Below are 27907 nucleotides of genomic sequence, written 5' to 3'. Positions count from 1 at the left end.
TAGTGGCTGATGTGAATAACTAATCTCTGTAACACACTGCATAATACGTTGTTGCTGTATAAAAAGGTTTTAAAATGCAACAAAAAATAAAAAGGAGGTGCAAGACGTTAAATATAAATATAAGACGTTAAATATAATACTATACTGCTGTTTGATTTAAACATAAAAAAGAAGACTTTGCAGCCTATAATTTACCATCTACTTTATGTACAAAGGGTACAGTTTTGCTTTAATTTGCCACTGGACCATTATTCTCCCAGCATTTCCCAAAAGCACTGAGGTTCCTGCACGGACATGTTTCCCCACATATCAGCTGTCTCAGTCACTTCTAGGAGAGTTTATGGTCGGTCAGCAGGACTGCGGCTGACACGGAGTCAGCAGCAACAGACAGCACTATATGGGATTTGTGGCACCTGTGCTGCATTTTATAACACTTAAAGCTGGCTCAGCAGACTGGGCGTTAACATTATAGAGCTGAACGTATTCAGTTAGTGTAACATGACATGCCACACAGTGAGTCCGTCAAAGTGCTACATGCAGCTTTGTGAGAGAGTTATTATCACAGTGTAACAGGAAAACAATGCTACTCTGGTTACCACAGCTAAATATAAAAGGCATATTAAAACATGCTCTAAAGCGTTGCAATATGTTTATCTAATACAGTTATAAGGAAGCACGGGAGTGGGGCGGGCAGAGAACAACAGGAGGGGGGCGGGATTGACTTCTGCACACTGAACCCCCTTAGAACGTTGAAACATTAATGGTCAGAAAGTACATCTTTCCCTCCATAGTCTGCCTAATAATCTTGGCCAGCTCTGGTCCAAATGAGACATCCCCTGACAGAGGTAGGGACTTGAGAGTACTGATAGACTCAGATTATACTTCCCAGGCCTTCAGCAGAGCCCATTGAAGCTGAAATCCTAGCTTAGTTTTTGTTTTTCCCTTGTAATACAGCACAGATGGGAGAATTGTGCAGTAGTTTGAGCCCTGGTCCAATGATAGCCGGGTGACTGAGGCTCTCTCTTGTGAGTACAGTGTTGCTCCCAGTCTGCTGTGACTCTCCCTCCCAGCACCCACTGTCCAAGTTGCTGTTCCTTCCTGCTCCCAGCACACACTCTCCCAGTCTGATACGCCTCTGTAATTAAACACTCCGCTTTATCAAATGTGATAAATGGTTCAGGGACAGGTTAGGTTTGGGTGGACTTAACTTCGAGACCAATGAGCTTTTCTTCACTATTTAAAGCCCACCTAAACCTATCCTGTCCCTTGACCATTCGTAGTGGACCAGGAAAATGTAAAAGTCGAGCCCATTCAACACAACTGAAGTTATTTCTTCATGGAGTATCTTTCAGTTAAGTTTGCGCGCCTGAACAGAAGTGGGATCAGGCGCTATCTGTAGAATCTCATCTACCAAACACACCTGAAGAGGAAGGGGCATTCCTCTAATGCACAGGTTCTCAAACTCGGTCCTCAGGACCCCAGTCAACGTTTTCCAGGTAATCCAGCAGGTGCATTTATTACTCCCTGACACATTTTAAAAGGTCCACAGGTGGAGGTAATTATTTCACTTGCGATTCTGTGAGACCTGCAAAACATGAACCGTGTGGGGTTCTGAGGACAGAGTTTGAGAACCTGTGCTCTAATGCAGTGAACTGGAAAAAATATTGTTTGTTGAATTTTAAATACAATTTTCATGAACCACTCAAAAATGAAAGCTCTTATAGCATGTGATCCCATAATAAAACTTTGGAGATTTCTTAACGGTATGAACAATTTTTGAGATGTAAAATAAAATAAAAAAATTAAATATTGCCTTTTTGAGAAAATCTAAATTTTGTTTTTGAAATTTTTAACTTATATGGAAACATACTGCTGTATTATAGGTCATATAAAACCTTATAAAAAGGGTTTAAAATGAGACCTTGCCAACCTCACTAGCTCAACTTAGTGAGCTTTTAAGTGTAATTAGAAAAAAAATGAATAGCAATTTTTTGTGAAATAATTGCAGCTTTAAAAAGGCATAGATCTTCAAAACATATCAACCTACGGTCAGTCTGAAACCTGTGTTGATCTGGTGCAGAATAACCCTATGCCAAAGTATGAGAAATCCTCCATATCCAAATAATCAGCCACGTCCCTTTTATCTGAGAGAAATACTGGTCACACATTACCTACAGGGAGGGGACTATTGAAGGGGGAGGATTTACAGACTTTGAAAATGTTTCTTAAGAAGTGTCAGACTTCTACTGTAGATGGACTCTCCAGTGAGATAGTGACACTGTTACTTTCTGATGGTTCAGTGTTACTTTCTGATGGTTTCATGCACAAAATGGCACATTTTTCAAAACTGGGTCTGCGGGAGGGGCATAGAGGGGAGTAGTCAGCACACTGAAGAAATTTAAAGTGCCAAGGCTCCAATGGACCCCATCTATACCCCATGATACTGGACCATCCCATTATACCCTAGGATGTTAGAGAAATGTTGTGTAAAATTACCTTCAGGCTATGTGTATAAGGTATATGAAACAATTGCATTTCGTGTTTAGACTTGGGTCCCATCCCCAAGATATCTCATCATGGTGTGCAAATATTCCATAATACAGAAAGCTCCGATATCCAAAATACTTCTGGTCCCAAGCATTTCAGACATGGGAGCCTCAACCTGTAACTTGTATTCAGTGGCTTTGAACCATCTCTACAACAGTTGCTCAGTTTTCACAAATGCGTTCTAATTAAAATTACCCAATGGTTATCCACAATTTGAGTGTATTTCTGTTAATAACAGAAAGGAAAATGCAGACTTGTATCAACCGATGATCAAACAGGCTTGCAAAAGTTAGAAAACTCAATTTGCAGATATTGTCACAGGAAGTACAGGAGCACAATGGTCAGGATATAGTCAAAAGGTCATCAATGACCATGTAAACACCTAAATGTTGACAGGCCACATATCAACATTGTCAGAATGTTAATAGGTGAAGTGCCGACATTGTCAGAATGTTGATCTTCGGGGTTAGGATGCGAGTGGGAGAGTTAGCTGTAGGGATTAGGGAGAAATACTCAGTTGAACCCCAGAGAATTGGAGGTCTGAGCTGTAAGTGATGATCACATGACCACCAGGACAGGGAAGACTGTCGGTAACAGGTAAGTCACCACTGGACCTCCATGGACAATATGTTGACATTTTAACATGTCAACATTTCATCACTGTCTATGTGCTCAATGTAGACATAAGGGGTTAATCAGCCCAATTATTTTCTCCCCGAAAAAATAAATAAAATGGGAGGGATTTTTGATTGATGGTCATTATCGGGCTATTCAATTAAAGCCTGGTTATTTTGGGAGAAAATCTCTCGTTTTCGTAGGACAACCCATGGGATACAGAATAAGTATCTGGACCCATGTGTTATCGCAGGTTTTAAGGGCTGCTTATCATGCCTGACGCACCCAAAGCATAATCCCTGATAAGTGCCGGGTATCAGAGCTAATTGAATAGCCCCCGGCGAATCAATTCGCTGCGGTAAATGTGTTTCCTTTTGTTGATAACTTCATCACTGACCTATCTAACTTCCATACAGTTAGTATTTTGTAGAGAGATTCCTAGGAGAACTAAACTGCATATCCAGTCTAATATTGGCATAACTACTAATATACACGGACTACTAGATCAATATTATATATCCTATATACACCAAGTATTCTAGGTGGGTCTCCAGATGTATTGGAGGTCAGCAGGTGTTGTAGAAGACAACAAGTTAAATTCGTTTATACAACCACTTGTCACATCCTCACACCTACCTCATCAACTTTTGCTTCTTGCCTGCATCCTGGAAGCTGCGGAACTCCTCGCCAGCTTTTATCTCATAGAACTGAGGCTTGAGAATCGTTTGCTGGTCCTCCTTCTCCCTTTCCTGCCACCTGGTTCTTTCCTCTTGGCGTAAGAGCTTGCGCTGTTTCCTGACCTCTTCGACCCATTCCTTTTCATCATCGGACGTTTCAGAGCTCTCTGCATCACTCGGTCTTCCTTCTGGCTCTTCCTCTTCCTCCTGGGGACAGAATTAGAAATAAAATGACAAACAAGCAGATTTTAGTCTATTTATAACACTCTTTACTTCCAAACAGGACAGATACATTTAATCCCTTATCTGCTATGGGACAAAAGGAAAGGACACCTGTGTAATAGACATTTGCAGTGGGGTCTGGAGGGTAATTTGGACATATTATTTCATATGACAACACACAGCAATGATCGGACAATGCTCGTAAAATAAAAACTTTTTGAACACTGTAGATTGAAAATATAACTTTACACAAAACTAAAACATGTACTTTGGGTGAAACTGCAGTGTACACATAGCTTCATAGCTTGGACAATCCTACGGCAGTCAACCAGGGTTCCAAATCCCTCTAATGGTTCCAATGTGGCAACTCCTATCTCCTCTTATCATGCAATCGGTTTCAAGCAGGGGCTGATGCCCTGTCCCCTTGAACTTCACATTTGAATGAACGTTAAGATTACAAGGTGAAGGTCCTGACACCTGCTGGGTCTACTTTAAGGGGCAGTGTGATGTTGGACCATTGAGCCATCTGACACCATGATCAGTTAAAGGCAACTATCCCTTTGGTTTTCCATATTAACAAATGCAATACAAGTGAAGCTAGCATGATACTTTTGCCAAGTGTGACTGCACGGATAGAGACCCTGTACTTGGTTCTGTACCTCCTTGGCCTGCAGCATCTCCATGTTCTTCAGCTTCTTCCTTCTCTTCTGGGTGATTTTAGACACGAGAGGGTTCAACAGCCTGAACTCCTCACTCTGCTCATCCACCTGGAAGTCAGGATTCTCAAACATGACCTTGAATCGGTCATCATTGAGAATGTTCGGCATTTTCTGGAGAAAAAGAGGAAAAACAAAGCAGATTTTAGTTTCCAGTCATATAAATAGGCATCAGTCTTCAAAAGGAAGAATTTAAGTCCTTGGCTGTCTAGACCCCAGACTTGTGATTTTTACTAGCTACAGGTTACAAATTAAAATTGAAAGCATCTTTTAAAAGTAATGTATTGGGCACAAGAAGGACTCATTGTAGTAACAACAGCAAAGGCCCAGTAATAAGCTTTGACAAGTCTAGAGGGCCTTAAGGGGGGTACACACGGAGAGATCCGTGCTTAAAATCTAAGCAATCTTGCTAGATTGCTTAGATTTTAAGCACGGATCTGCCGTGTGTATGCCCTCCAGCGATAGCGATGCGCGGCCCCGCGCATCGCTATCGCCGATGCTAGATTGAGCTGCATGCAGGCTCAATCTAGCGGGTCGCTCACTTCACCGTTGTGTGAAGTGAGCGGCCCCCCGCGGCTTTCCCCCTCGCTTAGCACATCGCGCTGTGCTGAGCGGGGAGAGAGATGTGTGCTGAGCGGTCTGTGTTAAGATCGCTCAGCACACATCTCTCCCGTGAGTACCCCCCTTAAGACACTGAAAACAGATAGGTTGTGATGGCCTAAGGCAAAACTGTACTTTGATGGAGAGAGTGGGGTGAGGAGTTTCTACTTCTTTATTAACAAAGAAACTAGAATAGATTTGTAACGTATCTTATTGCTGCAGTATTCTACCTACCACACCACTGCTACGAACTACCTAACTCTTAGCACAGCCACGTGTGACTATCATATCATATATTCCAGAGTGAGACTCACCTTCTGCTTTTTCTTTTGCAGAGGCCGCTCCTCCTCCTCTTCTTCTAACAGTTTGAAAGCAAGCTCTTTGTTCACCTTTGGCAGTTTCTGAAACAGAAAGGGAAGAGGGAGAAGAGGCACACAGTGAATTATTATTGGCAGAAGGGTCACTACCACATGGGGGTAAAACATTGTGTTCTTCACAAACATTTCCGAATGATGGTTGTAAAACAGAAGTACCCTCTTTTCCCAAACTCCTCAGAGTACTAGTCAGCACATACTGCACATGATTACCCTTTTTTTATAGATATCACATACAACGCTGACACAATGCTGCCAGCCAATTTAGAAGAAAGGACTTGGGGTGGGATGTGTCAAAAAAGAAAAAACAACAACTGTCAAAATGTCAATACCACAATGTCTATATCGTCAGAATGTCTACATTAGGGTTAGGCTGCAGATGGGAGGATTAGGGGTAGGGATTATGGTTGAGGATAGTGGTCAAAGAGCTACCAGACCGCTGGCGATTTGGAGGTATGACCCTGAAGTGACAGTCACATGTCCATTGGGACCCAGAATATGCAGAAGGAACCGCTGCTGCCTCCCAGAAAAGATTGGTCACCACTGAGCCACCAGAGCGAAATGTCGACATTCAAACATGTTGATACATCATCACTGGCTACGTGATGAATGAACGCCCATCCCCTTGGAGCGCAGTACAAATAGTTTTTGTTCAATCTCACAAGCCGCAGCCACTGGGATTGAAGCCAGAAGCCACAGATGTGGCCTTAGCCACTGAGATGTTTGGCGTCTTGGAAGCAATGTTAGGGATAAAGCTTAAGGCACGATCAGCTGGATGATACAAACCACTCCCCAAAGCAATGGCCTGGATTATTACACCCTGTAACAGCACAGCTGGGAAGCCATTGCCTGTGATGTCGCTGTACTTTGCAGGTAGGTGTGTTACAACGGCCTGTGAACTTACCCTAATCTGCACACGCTGAGCCCGGGTCTCTTCAATCTTTTGCCTGATCTTCTCCCTTTTGTATTCTTCATAGGCAAATGGGTTGACCATGGCTTTCACCTGAGGAGGCAAAATATACAGAACCAATGTAATGTATCCAGCAAAGCAATTCCTCCAGCCATCTCCCTTTCTCCAAGTCACTTGTGCATATACGGAGACTGTAAACATTTCCATTACCTTGTGATACAACCGGATATCAATAAAATAGCCATGCATGTAAGCCCGAAGCATGGGAGATCCAACCAGGTGGGACAGACCTGTTTAGTGAAGAATGAAAACATAAGACATAAGGATGATTAAGGTGATGGATTATAATGCACACCTCTTATGCAGTGTACAGCTCATTGTGCTAATTGTATAATGCTTTTTCATGTAATTATTATAAAAAAAAAAAAATCTCAGTATATTGTTGCTTCTGAGTCTAGAAGGGAGAGAGAGATGGAGCTGGCTGCACTGCTGCGAGAGCCTTCAATATGGCAGTGATGTGGGCGCGATGTGACACTAACAGGGGGACACAGAAGTAGCAGCCAGTTAGGAGAGCGCACTCTGTACTGCAATGCGGAATCTACTTGCCCATCCAGGAGGAGGCGCCTCACTCCCACTACTCTGGTGCCTCACCACAGATTACGATGTGTCCTTACTTACTGGGCGCCATATGGCACGAGATGCCAGGCACAACTGAGAGGAGTTGCGTATCAAACTTTTTGTTACATTTTGCGCCTTACTTGCATTGCAGATACAGCGATAAGCCGCTCAGTGTACCACAGGAACCAGGCTGCCACTTTAGCTGCACATGAATTGGATTTACACGTCATAGGTACAAAGTCACATATGAAGCACAGCGGAACTTGGTGTGAAGAAAAGCCGCGGACGCTGCATCAAAGCAGATTCAGATTCCGTTACACACAGCTGTACAAACGTTCCACACCCCATTTATCAGTGTACACTAGAAAAGTGGTTTTGTTGCTACTAGCTTTAATTATGCGAATAAGACCCACATATCTAATAGACAGGAAAAAACAGACACCCAACCGACTTTTCAAACAATTGAATACCACCTATAGAGTGAAAACAGACACTCAGCGCAGCCAAGCCACATGGTGGTAAATGTATGTTACCAGCACATATTGGGGGGGCTAGTGAAAATTCGTGCAGATGCGCTGTTTATCACCCTTGGCTGGCTCACTAGGCGTGTTCGAGATCTTGCAAGTCTCGCGAGATCTCACATGCAGCCCGGTGCCGCCACAGCCAGCGATGTCCCTGGCTGTGGTGCATGGGCAATGACACCTGGCATAGCACCCGTCATGTAGCGCACACTGTCGCTGTTATACATGGGGGACGTGCACTGATACCACTTCTCTCCCATATCAACAATTTCTTACATCTGCTCCATGGCACCTGGCACCCGGAGAGGGGCTATTTGGTGCAACTGAAGCAACAGTAAACAAGGACACATCTGTAACTCCTCTCTCAGGGAGCCTAGACTGGCATAGCACGCAGTCTTGTGGAGGCGGTGCAGTCACTACGCTATCACTAGGAGTGTAACTTTCTACATGGTTTCTAGTGGAACTTTCCTCAACCTTGCTCACAATTGTTTATGCTCCATAATCAAATCTTTGCATTAGCCAGATCAATGTTACAGCTGTCCTATGGGGTCATCTACATCATAACCCTTACTTACAATCTCACTTTATACAGACACGATCTCTAATCAATGAGCCATATTAAGGACTCTTGATGGAAGGATATGCTTTCTTTTTTTTTCTTTAATGTATTAATCAGCAATTTTATCAGTGTCTAATATGGTGCAATATTCTATTATCTTTAAACCGGTTCCCTATTAAATCATTTTATTTAAATTTATTTTCTGAAGTGTTTGGGAAACACAAATATTTAAATGTGCTGTACAATGTTATATAATCAGAATGGGTAAACTAATATAGGTTAGGAAGATGGGCCTACTTTGGCGCTGAAGCCTGGATCTCTCTTAGTCCCCTTGAAACGCCAGCTCTGTACTGAGGAACTATAAATGTACTTTTCTAAAAAGCTACGGGGGAGGAAAACCACACGATTATATAAACGCAGATGGAAGCACTTTGTAGAAGTGTGCTGGGTGTTCTCCATGTGCCATTACATCACACGGTAGATATTACTCACCAAGGTCATCCAGATCTTTCTTCGTGACAAATTTGTAGTCATCGTACACCGTGCTCTCCGGGTTTTCCTCCAACTCCTCAGTCAGATTGTCCAAGAAGGAGCACCACCTGGGAGCAGGGCCCAGCGCCTGAAACCACAGTACAGCCATGTTTGTGCATCAAGACGCAGGACATACCAGGGGAAATTTATCAAATCTTGGAGAGATTGAAGCTTATTGGTCGGTACTTGATAAATCTCCCCCATATACAGTTATGTGCCCAAAGTATTCTAACCCCTAGCTCAGTGTTATGCAATTCAATACAGTGACTGAGAATACATACCACACAGGTACACAACACAAACAGGGGAATAATAACATATATTAAGTTCACACTATTATTCGAATCCATTAATTCTTTTTTTTTTTTTACTGTCCATCAAAGTGCAGACCCACACGTTGGGTCCAAAGTGTAAGGACTAACAATCTAAATATATTTTCCACCATAGCCGAACAACATCAAATAGATCCCAATCAAATGTTGGTCTGAATCGTCGGTTGCTTGGGGACCAGTTTGGTCGGTCGGTCTGTCTGTCTGTCTATATAGGACAAAACCTGACTAACCAGTCCATGCAGGATTTGGGACCGTTATCTAAAAGCGGCCGAGGAAGTTGGTTTTCATTAGCTTCTACAGTACACCTGTGATCTGATTGCTATGTGGCAAGATGAGCTACAAGTTGTTTTTACGCACATGGAAAAAAAAAAAGGACTTTCTCCCTTTGGCTCAGAAAAAGTTTGATAAATCATTAACAAAACGTCTTTAAAATAAAAAAGTTACAAATAGAAAACCCAACTAACTCCCCCCCCCCCCCCCCCCCAACCCACCCAAAAAATAGGATTTTAATTACCTACCGGTAAATCATTTTCTCGTAGTCCGTAGAGGATGCTGGGGTCCATTTTAGTATCATAGGGGTATAGAAGGGTCCACTAGGAGCCATTGGCACTTTAAGAGTTTAATAGTGTGGGCTGGTTCCTCCCTCTATGCCCCTCCTACCAGACTCAGTCTAGAAACTGTGCCCGAGGAGACGGAGAACTTTGAGAGAAGGATTATACACAGATAGTGGCAGGATTCATACCAGCTCACACAAACAAGGGAAACCAAGCTAACTAGCCTGAAACTCAGCAATGGCTGAAACATTACTGAACCCAGTAAAAACGCAGTACTTAACTAAGAAACAAAGAAGTACCGAACCAAGTAACCCTTGCAGGATAACGAAGCGCTGGGCGGGCGCCCAGCATCCTCTACGGACTATGAGAAAAGGATTTACCGGTAGGTAATTAAAATCCTATTTTCTCTTACGTCCTAGAGGATGCTGGGGTCCATGTTAGTACCATGGGGATGACTCCTGCAGAACTGCTTGACCAAACTGTAGGTCCTCAGAGGCCAAAGTATCGAACTTGTAGAACTTAGCAAACGTGTTCGACCCAGACCAAGTGAACTTGTAGAACTTAGCAAACGTGTTCGACCCAGACCAAGTAGCCGCTCAGCAAAGCGGTTTCTTTCAATCGCCTCCGTATGGTATCTCCACCAAAAAAAGCCGTTTTATGTTTCCCTGAGGAACATCACCCTGAGGAAGACTTAAGTAGTCGAAACGCGTTGGTGGCATGCTTTTTGTGAGAACTTGGTAACCTTCCTTTTTTGTGGCACCCAGTGGAATTGGTGAGAGCATTTGGGCCCTATTGTGTTTCCTACCTTCCACTGGGATTACTACATCTGCCTAATTAAGGTGACCCTCGCTCTCATTTTATAGGATTTTTTGTTTTTTGTTTTACATGTTTTAAATCTGTATTTTGTATACAATAAAAATCCGTTTTTTTATCATAAAACGGCCTTTTTTGGTGGAGATACCATACGGAGGCGATTGAAAGAAACCGCTATAGGAACATACCCTGCACACTTCAAGTAAGCATACGTGTAAGCATGTTATGTTAGAAAAATCAAGATTTTGGGGGTTCTACACAAGTCTGAAAGATACCTTTATATGTATATATCTACCTGTGTTGATGTAAGCAATAGTAAGCATTTTGTATTGGTGACCCTTCACACATTTCGGGTGGTCCCTGAATATTTCATTAGACACAAAGGAAAAAGGGTTATATTATAACTCATATACCTCACCCACCTACTATATATGGTTCAAGAGAACCACTACACATTGGTATTTTTTCTCTTCTCCTATACATACCATCATCTGGAGAAACATTTATAAAAGCAAGTTACCCAGTGAAGGGGGTTTTCTTTGGAGAAGTTGAAAGAAACCTTTATAGGAGTTCGTTCACGCATTCTAAAGTAAGCAAGAAAGTGAGCATTTTGTGGTTTTTGATCAAGACACTATCCGGGTGGTCCCATAACACCACATAAAGACACAAAGGAGTGGATACTCGATACCCCATAGTCACGCCACATCATTTCTCATATTTTGAAAGGAACTACTACACATTGGAGATCTTTATTTTGTTTTTTCTCCACATGTACCTATTTATGGAGAAATCCTATTGAAACTGCGATCTTTGGAACATTTGGAAACAAACCGGTCTGAAATTTTGTCTGTATACCCATCAAGTGTTTTAGCGCATATGATATAACTTTTTACATTGTTACTCCCTGTCACGCACCTCGGGCAGCGGCGACCGCGCTTGTCCCTGCGGGTGGCCTGGTCTGCCCGGCACCTCTCTTCTCATGGCGGTCTTCGGCGGCGGGTCGGCGCGTCCCTCCGGCGGCTTCCCGGAAGCAAGGACGCCGCCATCATGAGCGAGGGCAAGGAGGCGGAGCAGGTCTGACGTCACCTGCCTGCTCCGCCAATCAGGCTAGGGCGGGGGATTTAAAACCAGACACCAGGCAGAGATCCGGTGCCTGAGTATCTTCGTTTCTCCTGCGGAAGCTGTGATTCCAGAGCTCCCTCGTCCCTGTGATCTCCTGTTCCTCCAAGCATCCTGTGCCTCCAAGCATCCTGTGCCTCCAAGCATCCTGTACCTCCAAGTACCTCCGTGCCTCCAAGCACCCCGTGCCTCCAAGTACCTCTGTGCCTCCAAGTACCTCCGTGCCTCCAAGTACCACCGTGCCTCCAAGTACCTCCGTACCTCCAAGCACCTCGTGCCTCCAAACACCTTGGTGCCTCCAAGCACCTCTGTGCCTCCAAGCACCTCTGTGCCTCCAAGCACCTCCCTGCCTCCAAGCACCTCCCTGCCTCCAAGCACCTCCGTGCCTCTAAGCACCTCCGTGCCTCCAAACACCTCGTGCCTCCAAACACCTCCGTGCCTCCAAGCACCTCCCTGCCTCCAAGCACCTCCCTGCCTCCAAGCACCTCCCTGCCTCCAAGCACCTCTCTGCCTCCAAGCACCTCTCTGCCTCCAAGCACCTCGTGCCTCTAAGCACCTCCGTGCCTCCAAACACCTCGTGCCTCCAAACACCTCGTGCCTCTAAACACCTCCGTGCCTCCAAGCACCTCCGTGCCTCCAAGCACCTCCGTGCCTCCAAGCACCTCCGTGCCTCCAAGCACCCTCGTGCCTCCAAGCACCCTCGTGCCTCCGAGTGCCTCCCAGCACTCCCTGTACTCCCAAGCACCACAGTGTCTCCAACACCACAGTGCCTTCAATATCTCAGTACCTCAGCCTTCAGTATTTCTACAAGTCTTGTCTTTCAGGAGACCTTCAAGAATTCCTCTGTGCTTCCTGCTTGCCGTCTTAATCCTGCATGAGGAAGACCTACATCCGGCCATCTCTACTGCGACCCAGTAGCGGTTCCCCTTCCCGGTCATCGGAAGAAGCCCCGAGTCCACAACACTCCCAAACCAGGTCAGTGACAGTATACTCAGGCCCCATGGACCCGGGGAATCGGAACACGGACTCAAGTGCCATCCAGAACCTGGCTTCTCGAGTACAAAGTCAGGAAGCGGCACAAGGCCAGGTGATGCAGTACCTCCAGCAGTTGTCCGGGCGTCTGGATCAGATTCAGGCGTCTCTAGCCTCAGTAATTCCGGCACCTGTTCCAGTAGTCGCACCAGTTGCCGTTGCCAGCAATGTTCAACCATCGGCCGGTATCACTCCACGCCTTCAGCTGCCTACTCCGTCCCGCTATAATGGGAATCCTAAAAATTGTCGTGGTTTCTTGAACCAATGCGAGGTACATTTCGAGCTACTTGCACACAACTTTCCTACAGACCGGTCCAAGGTAGCATATATTATTTCTCTGTTGGAAGGTTCTGCTTTGGATTGGGTTTCTCCATTATGGGAACGATCTGATCCCATGGTTTCCAACTATACCAACTTCATCTCGTCCTTTCGAAGGATTTTCGACGAACCCGGCAGAATGACCACTGCTTCTTCCGACTTGCTCCGTGTTCGACAGGGCGCCCGTTCCGTGGGTCAGTACGTGGTTCATTTCCAGACCATTGCTTCCGAACTACGCTGGAATAATGACGCTCTGAGAGCTGCCTTCTGGAACGGTCTTTCCGACCGGCTGAAAGATGAGCTGGTTACCAGAGATCTGCCGGATCCATTAGAAGATCTGATTTCTCTTTGCGTCAAGGTGGATCTTCGGATGCAGGAGCGTAGAAGAGAACGTAGCCGTCCGGATCGTTCCAGGTTCCGGAATCCTACTCCTAGACCGGTGGCCTCACCTAGCTCAGATGAGCCCATGCAAATTAACCGATCCCGACTGTCTCCGGAAGAACGACAGCGTCGTCGTGAGGGTAAACTCTGCCTTTACTGTGGAGCCGCGGATCATTTTCTTAAATCTTGTAAATCTCGTCCGGGAAACGGGCAGGCCTAGCTTGTTCCGGAGGAGTCAAGCTGGGGGTTACGACAAAAGCTTCTCCAACTTCGGACTGTTTGCTTCCAGTAACTCTAGTCTCCGATTTAGTCTCCAAGTCTTGTGAAGCCCTATTGGATTCCGGAGCTGCAGGGAACTTCATTTCTTCCTTCTGTGCCCAGGGTTCTTGGGTTTAAAGTTACGGCCTATCGAGCGGCCAATTTCACTGACGGCTATCAACGGGACTAGAATTTCCAAAGGTCTTATAATGTGGCGCACGGGGCCAGTTAAGCTGCAGGTCGGGGCTCTACATCAGGAAGATTTGGAACTCTTGGTAATCCCAGAAATGCCCCATGATCTGGTTCTTGGAATGCCTTGGCTAAAAAGTCATAATCCCCACATCGACTGGAAGTCGTCACAAATTCTGTCCTGGAGTTCCTTTTGTCACACTAATTGTCTTACTCCTGTTTGTCCGCTCCGTGTCACCTCCAAAACGGATGAAGAGCACATTCCGGAGGCATATCAAGGGTACAAGGACGTATTTTCGGAACAAGCTGCTGACCTGTTACCACCTCACAGGCCTTGGGACTGCCCTATTGACCTTGTCCCAGGGAAGACGCCACCCCGTGGTCGCACATATCCTCTGTCTCTTCCCGAGACTCAAGCCATGTCGGAGTATATTAAGTCCAATATGCTCAAGGGATTTATTCGCCCCTCTTCCTCCCCTGCTGGTGCGGGCTTCTTTTTCGTGAAGAAAAAAGACGGGGGGTTGAGACCATGCATCGACTACCGCGGCTTAAACGACATTACTATTAAGAATAAATACCCCTTGCCACTAATCACAGAATTATTTGATAGGGTTCGTGGTGCCCGCATTTTTTCCAAACTCGACTTGAGGGGAGCTTATAATCTTATACGCATCCGAGAGGGGGATGAATGGAAGACTGCCTTTAATACCCGAGATGGGCATTACGAATACTTGGTGATGCCGTTTGGTCTTAGTAATGCTCCCGCGGTTTTCCAGGGATTCGTCAATGAAATCTTTCGTGACATGCTGTATCAGAGTGTTGTGGTATATTTGGACGATATACTGATCTTTTCCAAGAATCTTGTCGAACACAGGACTCAAGTCAAAGAGGTGCTCCACCGTTTACGAGAGAATCATCTCTATGCCAAACTTTCCAAATGTACCTTTGAAGTAACATCTATTCCGTTCCTCGGTTATATCATCTCGGGGACGGAGCTTCGCATGGATCCGGAAAAGCTGTCTGCCATTCGTGACTGGACTCAGCCTCTTTCTTTGAAAGCAATACAAAGGTTCCTGGGCTTTGCGAACTACTACAGGAAATTCATTAAGGGTTTCTCCACCATTGTTGCGCCCATTACCGCCCTGACGAGGAAGGGTTCTAATCCAAGTTTGTGGCCTCCGGAAGCCATTGTAGCTTTTTCTCACTTAAAGTTAGCTTTCATGACGGCTCCAGTTCTCCAACAACCAAATTTCGATGAACCCTTCTTCTTAGAAGTTGATGCATCTTCAGTCGGGGTTGGGGCTGTTCTCTCCCAGTACTCCTCTGATAAGAAATTACATCCGTGTGGCTTCCATTCTCGTAAATTCTCTCCGGCCGAACGAAATTACACTATTGGAGACCAGGAACTCTTGGCTATCAAATCTGCCTTGGAAGAATGGAGATATCTTCTGGAAGGGGCTAAACATGTGTTTACCATCTACACGGATCACAAGAATTTGCTGTACATCAAATCCGCACAATGCTTGAATCCTCGCCAGGCGAGATGGGCACTTTTCTTTTCCCGATTCTCGTTCATTATCAAGTACCGGGCCGGGACTCTCAATATTAAAGCAGATGCGCTTTCCCGTTCACAAGTTTCCACAGACGAGGATGAACCTCCTGAGCGGGGTTTAATTCTGAATCCAGTTTCTGTCTCTGCTGCTTTAACTACTCCAGCTCCTCCTCCTGGAAGAATGTCCGTACCAGCTAGATTCCGGCCAGGAATACTACTGTGGGTTCATAACTCCAAGTTTTCCGGTCATCCCGGTGCCCAGAAGATGTACAAGTTTCTGCAAAGGTCTTACTGGTGGAACACCATGAGGAAGGATGTACAAGATTGCGTTAATTCTTGTCCCCAATGTACACAACATAAATCTCCTCGTCTGTCTCCTGCAGGGTTACTTCGTCCTCTGCCTATCCCTGTGAGACCCTGGACTCACATTTCCATGGACTTCATCACAGACTTGCCCTGTTCCAAGGGTTGCAACACCGTTTGGGTTATCATTGACCGTTTTTCGAAGATGGCACACTTTGTGCCTTTGACTGGTCTCCCGACAGCTCCGAAACTGGCTCTACTGTTTATCCGAGAACATTTTCGTTTGCATGGGTTGCCACAAGAGATTGTTTCTGACCGTGGAGTACAGTTCACCGCCAGGTTTTGGAAAGCCCTCTGTTCAACCCTACAAATTAAACTTAAGTTTTCGTCCGCTTATCATCCCCAAACAAATGGTCAAACGGAACGAGTCAATCAAGATCTAGAGACTTTTCTTCGTTTGTATCTCTCTCCTTCACAGGACAACTGGGTGGAGTTGTTGCCTTGGGCGGAGTTTGCCCATAACCATTTGTTTCATTCTTCCACTGGGGAATCACCATTCTTCGTCAACTACGGGTTCCATCCCCGTGTTCCAGAATTTCCAAGCCTTCCGATAGTAGAGGTTCCTGCTGTAGCGTCCACTCTACAACACTTTGGACAAATTTGGAGAAAGGTTCATGCTAATCTTAAGAAGGTTTCTGTCCGGTACAAGTTCTTCGCAGATAAGAAACGGCGAGCCGCACCTCAATATAAAGTTGGGGACAGGGTATGGCTGTCCACACGTAATCTCCGGTTGAAGGTGCCCACCATGAAATTCGCTCCAAGGTTCATCGGTCCTTATCCGGTGCTACAAGTCTTAAATCCTGTGGTCTGTAAACTGGGTTTGCCTGCCCATCTTCGAATACCTAACGCCTTTCATGTTTCTCTACTCCGTCCCCTCATTCTGAATCGGTTCCACTCAGCATTCCCTAGGCCAACGTCTGTAGTGGCAGAAGCTGGAGCGGAGTTTGAAATCAAAGCTATTCTTGACTCTCGTTATCTTCATAAAAAATTACAGTACTTGGTGGACTGGAAGGGTTATGGTCCTGAGGAGAGAAGTTGGATTGAGGCTACTGAAGTAACGGCTCCTCGTCTGGTTCGGATCTTCCACTCCAGACATCCGACTAAGCCCGGGAAGTGTCCAGGGGCCACTCCTGGAGGAGGGGGTACTGTCACGCACCTCGGGCAGCGGCGACCGCGCTTGTCCCTGCGGGTGGCCTGGTCTGCCCGGCACCTCTCTTCTCCTGGCGGTCTTCGGCGGCGGGTCGGCGCGTCCCTCCGGCGGCTTCCCGGAAGCAAGGACGCCGCCATCATGAGCGAGGGCAAGGAGGCGGAGCAGGTCTGACGTCACCTGCCTGCTCCGCCAATCAGGCTAGGGCGGGGGATTTAAAACCAGACACCAGGCAGAGATCCGGTGCCTGAGTATCTTCGTTTCTCCTGCGGAAGCTGTGATTCCAGAGCTCCCTCGTCCCTGTGATCTCCTGTTCCTCCAAGCATCCTGTGCCTCCAAGCATCCTGTACCTCCAAGTACCTCCGTGCCTCCAAGCACCCCGTGCCTCCAAGTACCTCTGTGCCTCCAAGTACCTCCGTGCCTCCAAGTACCACCGTGCCTCCAAGCACCTCCGTACCTCCAAGCACCTCGTGCCTCCAAACACCTCTGTGCCTCCAAACACCTCTGTGCCTCCAAGCACCTCTGTGCCTCCAAACACCTCCCTGCCTCCAAGCACCTCCCTGCCTCCAAGCACCTCCCTGCCTCCAAGCACCTCATGCCTCCAAGCACCTCCGTGCCTCTAAGCACCTCCGTGCCTCCAAACACCTCGTGCCTCCAAACACCTCCGTGCCTCCAAGCACCTCCGTGCCTCCAAGCACCTCCGTGCCTCCAATTACCTCGTGCCTCCAATTACCTCGTGCCTCCAAGCACCTCCCTGCCTCCAAGCACCTCCCTGCCTCCAAGCACCTCGTGCCTCCAAGCACCTCCGTGCCTCTAAGCACCTCCGTGCCTCCAAACACCTCGTGCCTCCAAACACCTCGTGCCTCTAAACACCTCCGTGCCTCCAAGCACCTCCGTGCCTCCAAGCACCTCGTGCCTCCAAGCACCCTCGTGCCTCCAAGCACCCTCGTGCCTCCGAGTGCCTCCCAGCACTCCCTGTACTCCCAGCACCACAGTGTCTCCAACACCACAGTGCCTTCAATATCTCAGTACCTCAGCCTTCAGTATTTCTACAAGTCTTGTCTTTCAGGAGACCTTCAAGAATTCCTCTGTGCTTCCTGCTTGCCGTCTTAATCCTGCATGAGGAAGACCTACATCCGGCCATCTCTACTGCGACCCAGTAGCGGTTCCCCTTCCCGGTCATCGGAAGAAGCCCCGAGTCCACAACACTCCCAAACCAGGTCAGTGACACTCCCTTCCTAGCCTGTATCAGGGTAGGAATAACTTTGCTTGGAATCCCTTTCCGAGCTAAGATCTCGCTTTCAACCTGCATGCCGTCAAACGTAGCCGCGGTAAGTCTTGATAAGCGAACAGCCCCTGTTGCAGAAGGTCCTCTCGAAGAGGAAGAGGCCTCGGATCTTCCAGTAATAACTCCAGAAGATCCGCGTATAAGCCCTCCTAGGCCAGTCCGGAGCAATGAGGATCGCCTGAACTCTTATTCTTTTTACAAGCTTTAGAATCCTTGGGATGAGTGGAAGTAGAGGGAACACATACACTGACTTGAACACCCACGGAGTTACCAGGGCGTCCACCGACACTGGTTGTGGGGCCCTCACTCTGGAACAGTACCTCCGTTGAGACTGGAGGCCATCATGTCTATTTGAGGTACACCCCAAAGACTTGTCACTTCTGTGAACACCTCCGGATGAAGACCCCACTGTCCTGGATGGAGATCGTGCCAGCTGAGGAAGTCCGCTTCCTAGTTGTCCACTCCCGGAATGAAGATTGCTGACAGCGCCACCGTGTGCCTTTCTGCCCAGAGGAGGATTCTTGTCACCTCTGACATTGCAGCTCTGCTCTTCGTTCCGCCCTGTCGGTTTATGTAGGCCACCGTCGTTACATTGTCCGACTGCACTTGAATAGCCTGATCCTGCAGAAGGTTTGCTGCTTGTAGAAGACCATTATACACGGCTCTTAGTTCCAGGATGTTTATTGGAAGAAGGAATTCCTGACTTGACCACCTTCCTTGGAACGTTACCCCTTGGGTGACTGCGCCCCAACCTTCGAGACTTGCATCCGTGGTTAGAAGGATCCAGTTCTGAACCCCGAACCTGCGGCCCTCCAGAAGGTGAGGCAGTTGCAGCCACCAGAGGAGTGAAATCCTCGCTTTCGGCGACAGACGTGCATGTGTAGGTGAGATCCCGACCACCTGTCTAAGAGATCCAGTTGGAATGACCGAGCATGAAATCTTCCATAATGTAGAGCCTCGTAGGAGGCAACCATCTTCCCCAGAAGGCGAATGCACTGATGAACCAATACCCGGGCAGGCTTCAAGACATCCCGGACCATTGACTGTATCACCAACGCTTTCTCCAACGGCAGAAACACCCTCTACACGTCCGTGTCGAGGATCATCCCTAGGAAAGACAATCTCCTTGTCGGCTCCAAATGTGACTTTGGAAAGTTTAGTATCCAACCATGTTCTCTGAGCAGATGAGACGTGAGAGCTATGGACTGTAACGTCGTCTCCCTGGACGATGCCTTTATCAGCACATCGTCCAGATATGGAATTATGTTTACTCCCCGTCTGCGGAGGAGAACCATCATCTCTGCCATCACCTTGGTGAACACCCTCGGTGCCGTGGAGAGACCAAATGGCAGTGCCTGGAACTGATAGTGACTGTCTAACAGTGCAAATCTGAGATAAGCCTGATGCGGCGGCCAAATCGGAATGTGGAGGTATGCATCCTTGATGTCCAAGGACACCAGAAACTCTCCCTCCTCCAGCCCTGAGACCACCGCTCTCAGAGATTCCATTTTGAATTTGAACTCCCTCAGGTAAGAGTTTAATGATTTCAAGTTCAAAATCGGTCTGACCGAACCATCCGGTATCAGTACCACGAAAAGGTTCGAATAATAACCCTTGTTTTGCATACGAGGTGGAACTGGGACAATGACCTGTGACTTTTCCAATTTTTGGATGGCTTCCTGTAGGATAGCCCTGTCTCCCAGTAAAGCTGGCAAGCCTGATTTGAAGAATCAGTGAGGCGGAAGTTCTTGAAACTCCAGTCTGTACCCCTGGGACACAATATCCTGTACCCAGGGATCCAGGCCGGACGACACCCAGACGTGGCTGAAACGTCTTAGTCTCGGCACCCACCAGCCCGTCTTCCAGGCTTCGGAGTCCACCGTCATGCTGAGGATTTTGAGGTGCCAGAAGCAGGTTTCTGGTCCTGGGAGCCTGCAGGTGCAGGTTTTTTGGATTTTGCATGTCAACCTCTAAAGAAAGCGGTAGCAGGTTTGGACTTTTTTGTCTTAGCAGTCCGAAAGGACTGCGATGCAGATGAAGAAAAGGGTTTCTTCGTAGAAGGTGTAGCTGAGGGAAGAAAAGGTGACTTACCCACGGTTGCTGTGGAAATCCACGCATCCAACGCTTCCCCAAATAGAGCCTGACCTGTGTAGGGTAGGTTCGCCACACTTCTCCTGGATTCCGCGTCTGCAGACTATTGGCGTAGCCAGAGTCCCCTGCGAGCTGAGACCGACATAGAAGATATCCTTGCATTCAGCGTACCCAGGTCCTTCATGGACTCCACCATAAACCCCGCAGAATCCTGTATATTACGTAAAAACAGTTCAATGTCACTTTTATCCATTGTATCTAAATCCTCTAGAAACGTGCTTGACCACCTTACTATAGCTTTACAAATCCATGCACAGGCAATAGTAGGCCTTAAAACGCCACCCCTGAACCAGTGCATATGGAGTTGAGCGTAGTGTCAATCTTCCGAACAGCCGGTTCTTTTAACGCAGTAGATCCAGGGACAGGTAAAACCACCTTTTTTGACAGTCTGGACACAGATGCGTCAACTATGGGTGGGTTTTCCCATTTTTTTCTATCCTTCTCAGGGAAGGAAAAAGCAACCAGAACCCTTTTGGGGATCTGGAATTTTTTCTCCGGGGTTTCCCAGGCTATTTCAAATAAAGTGTTTAAATCTTTTGACGCAGGGAAGGTTAGCGAGGCTTTCTTATTATCGGTGAAGTAAGCCTCCTCAACCTGCTCAGGTGGTGTGTCCGCAATGTTTAACACATCTCTCATGGCCTCAATCATGAGCTGCACCCCCTTTACCAGGGATGCCGCCCCCCTTAGCACATCCCCATCACCGTCTACTGTGTCAGAGTCGGTATCCGTGTCATATTGCATAATCTGGGCAAGAGCACGTTTCTGTGGGTATATGTTAGAGGATTTGGAAGAAATTGGAACAGAACCTGACCAGACAGCCATAGAATTCTATAAAACGTGAGTTTCAATCTAAGTATGAGCTACCCTAGTAGATATCTGAGAGATCATTTCCTTAATATAAGTTAGCCATTGCGGCTCAGTAATGGGAATCTGAGACAAGACATTACATTCCTGGGTATGTGGAACTGATTCCTCTGGAGAAGAAATGTCCTCTGCAGCATAAGACCTTGACATGGCTATGTGAGAAAACATACACCCACACACACACACACAGGAAAATATAGAGAAAAATGAAGTAATAACTTAACCAGCGCTTGTCCAATTAGTTCTCATGTACCGTCCCGTATTCAAATGGGAGTATGGAAAAAGAAAAAAGTGCATATAGTGTAACACAATTTTAATGCACATAGGTGAACAAACGGTACAATAAAAATAAAATTAAAAGATGCAATATTACAATAGGTACAACATTCAGCAAAATTCATAAAGTGCAGTGCAAGGCATACATCAATTTATAAGGAGGCTTTCCCAGGCAGGTGATAAAGGGATAATTACCAAATAGATTGGAACTGTAATATAAACAGTTCAAGTGCGCTCTTTAAATTATATCTGGCGGTCCCGGGTATGCCGTCAGTGCAATTGGTAAACGTCCTCACCAGCCGGATTCCCTCCTCCACTAACTATTGGTGAGGGGTTAAGGATACCTCTTGAAGTAATTATATTACTAGCTGCTACAAGCGCATGGGACTCTCCCTTTTATCATTGTTTTACACACAGGAAAAATAAGAATTTACTTACCGATAATTCTATTTCTCATAGTCCGTAGTGGATGCTGGGGACTCCGAAAGGACCATGGGGAATAGCGGCTCCGCAGGAGACTGGGCACAAAGTAAAAGCTTTAGGACTAGCTGGTGTGCACTGGCTCCTCCCCCTATGACCCTCCTCCAAGCCTCAGTTAGGATACTGTGCCCGGACGAGCGTACACAATAAGGAAGGATTTTGAATCCCGGGTAAGACTCATTACCAGCCACACCAATCACACCGTACAACTTGTGATCTGAACCCAGTTAACAGCATGATAACAGAAGGAGCCTCTGAAAAGATGGCTCACAACAACAATAACCCGATTTTTGTAACAATAACTATGTACAAGTAATGCAGACAATCCGCACTTGGGATGGGCGCCCAGCATCCACTACGGACTATGAGAAATAGAATTATCGGTAAGTAAATTCTTATTTTCTCTAACGTCCTAGTGGATGCTGGGGACTCCGAAAGGACCATGGGGATTATACCAAAGCTCCCAAACGGGCGGGAGAGTGCGGATGACTCTGCAGCACCGAATGAGAGAACTCCAGGTCCTCCTCAGCCAGGGTATCAAATTTGTAGAATTTAGCAAACGTGTTTGCCCCTGACCAAGTAGCTGCTCGGCAAAGTTGTAAAGCCGAGACCCCTCGGGCAGCCGCCCAAGATGAGCCCACTTTCCGTGTGGAATGGGCTTTTACAGATTTTGGCTGTGGCAGGCCTGCCACAGAATGTGCAAGCTGAATTGTACTACAAATCCAACGAGCAATCGTCTGCTTAGAAGCAGGAGCACCCAGCTTGTTGGGTGCATACAGGATAAACAGCGAGTCAGATTTTCTGACTCCAGCCGTCCTGGAAACATATATTTTCAGGGCCCTGACTACGTCCAGCAACTTGGAATCCTCCAAGTCCCTAGTAGCCGCAGGCACCACAATAGGTTGGTTTAAGTGAAATGCTGAAAACACCTTAGGGAGAAATTGAGGACGAGTCTTCAATTCCGCCCTGTCCGTATGGAAAATCAGATAAGGGCTTTTACAGGATAAAGCCGCCAATTCTGACACGCGCCTGGCCCAGGCCAGGGCCAACAGCATGACCACTTTCCATGTGAGATATTTTAACTCCACAGATTTAAGTGGTTCAAACCAATGTGACTTTTGGAATCCAAAAAAAAACTACATTGAGATCCCAAGTGCCACTGGAGGCACAAAAGGAGGCTGTATATGCAGTACCCCTTTTACAAACGTCTGAACTTCAGGGACTGAAGCTAGTTCTTTTTGGAAGAAAATTGACAGGGCCGAAATTTGAACCTTAATGGACCCCAATTTCAGGCCCATAGACACTCCTGTTTGCAGGAAATGTAGGAATCGACCCAGTCGAATTTCCACCGTCGGGCCTTACTGGCCTCGCACCACGCAACATATTTCGCCAATTGTGGTGATAATGTTTTTGCGGTTACATCCTTCCTGGCTTTGATCAGGATAGGGATGACTTCATCCGGAATGCCCTTTTTCCTTCAGGATCCGGCGTTCAACCGCCATGCCGTCAAACGCCGCCGCGGTAAGTCTTGGAACAGACAGGGTCCTTGCTGGAGCAGGTCCCTTCTTAGAGGTAGAGGCCACGGATCCTCCGTGAGCATCTCTTGAAGTTCCGGTTACCAAGTCCTTCTTGGCCAATCCGGAGCCACGAATATAGTGCTTACTCCTCACCATCTTATCAATCTCAGTACCTTGGGTATGAGAGGCAGAGGAGGAAACACATACACTGACTGGTACACCCACGGTGTTACCAGAGCGTCAACAGCTATTGCCTGAGGGTCCCTGGACCTGGCGCAATACCTGTCGAGTTTTTCCCAACGGTTTATAATCCTGTGGAAGACTTCTGGGTGAAGTCCCCACTCTCCCCGGGTGGAGGTCGTGCTGAGGAAGTCTGCTTCCCAGTTGTCCACTCCCGGAATGAATACTGCTGACAGTGCTATCCCCATGATTTTCCGCCCAGCGAAGAATCCTTGCAGCTTCTGTCATTGCCCTTCTGCTTCTTGTGCCACCCTGTCTGTTTACGTGGGTGACTGCCGTGATGTTGTCCGACTGGATCAACACCGGCTGTCCTTGAAGCAAAGGTCTTGCTAAGCTTAGAGCATTGTAAATGTCCCTTAGCTTCAGGATATTTATGTGAAGTGATGTCTCCAGGCTTGACCATAAGTCCTGGATATTCCTTCCCTGTGTGACTGCTCCCCAGCCTCGCAGGCTGGCATCCGTGGTTACCAGGACCCAGTCCTGAATGCCGAATCTGCGGCCCTCTAGAAGATGAGCACTCTGCAACCACCACAGGAGGGACACCCTTGTCCTTGGTGACAGGGTTATCCGCTGATGCATCTGAAGATGCGACCCGGACCATTTGTCCAGCAGGTCCCACTGGAAAGTTCTTGCGTGGAATCTGCCGAATGGGATTGCTTCGTAGGAAGCCCCCATTTACCCAGAACCCTTGTGCATTGATGCACTGAGACTTGGCTCGGTTTGAGGAGGTTCCTGACTAGCTCGGATAACTCCCTGGCTTTCTCCTCCGGGAGAAACACCTTTTTCTGGACTGTGTCCAGGATCATCCCTAGGAACAGAAGACACGTCGACGGAACCAGCTGCGATTTTGGAATATTGAGAATCCAATCGTGCTGCCGCAACACTATCTGAGATAGTGCTACACCGACCTCCAACTGTTCCCTGGATCTTACCCTTATCAGGGAATCGTCCAAGTAAGGGATAACTAAAATTCCCTTCCTTCGAAGGAACATAATCATTTCGGCCATTACCTTGGTAAAGACCCGGGGTGCCGTGGACCATCCCTACGGCAGCGTCTGAACTGATAGTGACAGTTCTGTACCATAAACCTGAGGTACCCTTGGTGAGAAGGGTAAATTTTGACATGAAGGTAAGCATCCTTGATGTCCCGAGACATCATGTAGTCCCCTTCTTCCAGGTTCGCAATCACTGCTCTGAGTGACTCAATCTTGAATTTGAACCTCTGTATGTAAGTGTTCAAAGATTTTAGATTTTAGAATCGGTCTCACCGAGCCGTCTGGCTTCGGTACCACAATAGTGTGGAATAATACCCCGTTCCCTGTTGCAGGAGGGGTACCTTGATTATCACCTGCTGGGAATACAGCTTGTGAATGGCTTCCAAAACTGCCTCCCTGTCAGAGGGAGACGTCGGTAAAGTCGACTTTTGGAAACGGCGAGGGGGAGACGTCTCGAATTCCAATATGTACCCCTGAGATATTACCTGAAGGATCCAGGGGTCTACTTGCGAGTGAGCCCACTGCGCACTGAAATTCATTGAGAACGGGCCCCCACCGTGCCTGAGCTTGTAAAGCCCTAGCGTCATACTGAGGGCTTGGCAGAGGCTGGAAAGGGTTTCTGTTCCTGGGAACTGGCTGATCTCTGCAGCCTTTTTCCTCTCCCTCTGTCACGAGCAGAAAAGAGGAACCTTTTGTCCGCTTGCCAACAAAGGACTGCGCCTGATAATACGGCGTCTTATTTTGAGAGGCGACCTGGGGTACAAACGTGGATTTCCCAGCTGTTGCCGTGGCCACCAGGTCTAAAAGACCGACCCCAAATGTCCCCTTTCAAAGGCAATACTTCCAAATGACGTTTGGAATCCGCATCACCTGACCATTTTACTGGTAGAATTGGACAACGCACTTATACTTGATGCCAGTCGGCAATTATTCCGCTGTGCATCATGCATATATAGAAATGCATCTTTTAAATGCTCTATAGGCAATAATATACTATCCTTATCTAGGATATCAATATTTCCAGTCAGGGAATCCGACCATGCCAACCCAGCACTGCACCTCCAGGCTGAGGCGATAGCTGGTCGCAGTATAACACCAGTATGTGTGTAAATACCTTTTTTTGGATACCCTCCTGCTTTCTATCAGCAGGATCCTTAACGGCGGCCATCTCATGAGAGGGTAGAGCCCTTGTTCTTACAAGCGTGTGAGCGCCTTATCCCCCCTAGGGGGTGTTTCCCAATGCATCCTAACCTCTGGCGGGAAAGGGTATGCAGCCAATACTTTTTAAGAAATTATTAATTGTTATCGGGGGGAAACCCACGCATCATCACACATTTTATTTCTCAGATTCAGGAAAACTACAGGTAGTTTTTCCCTCACCGAACATAATACCCCTTTTTTTGGTGGTACTCGTATTATCAGAAATGTATAAAACATTTTCCATTGTCTCAATCATGTAACGTGTGGCCCTACTGGAAATCACGGTTGTCTCTTCACCATCGACACAGGAGTCAGTATCCGTGTCGGCGTCTGTATCTGCCATCTGTCTGACGGCCTATGAGACGTCTGGACAGGCACAAGCTGAGTAGCCGGCTGTCTCATGTCAACCACTGTTTTTTTATATAGAGCTGACACTGTCACGTAATTTTCAACAGTACATCCACTCAGGTGTCGACCCCCTAGGTGGTGACATCACTGTTACAGACACTCTGCTCCGCCTCCACATCATTTTCCTCCTCATACATGTCGACACACACGTACCGACACCCAGCACACACACAGGGAATGCTCTGATAGAGGACAGGACCCACTTAGCCCTTTGGGGAGACAGAGGGAGAGTTTGCCAGCACACACCAGAGCGCTATATATGTATAGGGACAACCTTACAATAAGTGTCTATCCCTTATAGCTGCTTATATCTGTTATTTTGCCAAATAAGTGCCCCCCTCTCTTTTTTACCCTGTTTCTGTAGTTGCAGGATGCAGGGGAGATTCTGGGAGCCTTCCTACCAGCGGAGCTGTGTGGGAAAAATGGCGCTGTGTGCTGAGGAGATAGGCCCCGCCCCCTTCACGGCGGGCTCTTCTCCCGCTTTTTACATGAAAACTGGCAGGGGTTGAATACATCCATATAGCCCAGGAGCTATATGTGATGTATTTTTCGCCAACTAAGGTAAATTCATTGCTTCCCAGGACGCCCCCCCCCAGCGTCCTGTACCCTCAGTGACCGGAGTGTGAAGTGTGCTGAGAGCAATGGCGCACAGCTGCAGTGCTGTGCGCTACCTTATGAAGACAGGAAAGTCTTCTGCCGCCGATTTATGGACCTCTTCTTGCTTCAGCATCTGTAAGGGGGCCGGCGGCGCGGCTCCGGGACCCATCCATGGCTGGGCCTGTGATCGTCCCTCTGGAGCTAATGTCCAGTAGCCTAAGAAACCCAATCCACTCTGCACGCAGGTGAGTTCGTTTCTCTCCCCTAAGTCCCTCGATGCAGTGAGCCTGTTGCCAGCAGGTCTCACTGAAAATAAAAAACCTATTTAAACTTTTACTCTAAGCAGCTCAGGAGAGCCACCTAGATTGCACCCTTCTCGTTTGGGCACAAAATCTAACTGAGGCTTGGAGGAGGGTCATAGGGGGAGGAGCCAGTGCACACCAGCTAGTCCTAAAGCTTTTACTTTGTGCCCAGTCTCCTGCGGAGCCGCTATTCCCCATGGTCCTTTCGGAGTCCCCAGCATCCACTAGGACGTTAGAGAAATGTCAGACACAGTTTCCCCCCAAGTATGCCACAGAGAAACACAGAGCTTGGAGCCAGCACACACACAGCGCTTCCCTAGGTAGATATAATACAACTACCTGGCGCTGACTGTGTACCTTAATAGACTACACAGTAATTACACAGCCTCCCCCCCCCCCCCCCCCCCTCCCCTTCTACAACCCCCGGTACCACACAGGAAAGCTGGAATTGCATGGAGGGGCAGCACTCCCTGTCAGCGTCTCTGTAGTTGGATCTGCAGGCAGGAAAATGGCGCCGAACGCTGCTGGGTCCGCTCTGAGAAGCTCCGCCCCCTGAACATGGCGCTGCTTCCCGCACTTCACATCTTTATACTGGCCTAAGGAATGGTGCTGGCAATGTTACAGAGGTCCCTGACAGCCTT

At 47.4% G+C, this 27907-nt stretch overlaps 1 protein-coding gene across 1 annotated transcript in view; it reads right to left on the bottom strand.

The window, feature by feature from the left end:
* NOL10 (nucleolar protein 10) overlaps nucleotides 1-27907 on the bottom strand; it is a 163150-nt gene that overhangs the window by 31369 nt on the left and 103874 nt on the right. Inside the window, exons 14-19 of the mRNA XM_063915418.1 lie at nucleotides 8852-8978; nucleotides 6872-6951; nucleotides 6656-6754; nucleotides 5692-5778; nucleotides 4721-4891; nucleotides 3799-4046 (exon numbers count right to left, since the gene is read on the bottom strand). Of these exons, the coding sequence (XP_063771488.1) occupies nucleotides 3799-4046; nucleotides 4721-4891; nucleotides 5692-5778; nucleotides 6656-6754; nucleotides 6872-6951; nucleotides 8852-8978 (812 nt within the window). The remainder of the gene's footprint in view (nucleotides 1-3798; nucleotides 4047-4720; nucleotides 4892-5691; nucleotides 5779-6655; nucleotides 6755-6871; nucleotides 6952-8851; nucleotides 8979-27907) is intronic.

This window comes from Pseudophryne corroboree, chromosome 4 (assembly GCF_028390025.1).
Source record: "Pseudophryne corroboree isolate aPseCor3 chromosome 4, aPseCor3.hap2, whole genome shotgun sequence".
NCBI classification, from domain to species: domain Eukaryota; kingdom Metazoa; phylum Chordata; class Amphibia; order Anura; family Myobatrachidae; genus Pseudophryne; species Pseudophryne corroboree.
The sequence above is the reverse complement of the archived record's forward strand: the minus strand, read 5'-3'. Positions and strand labels throughout refer to the sequence as shown.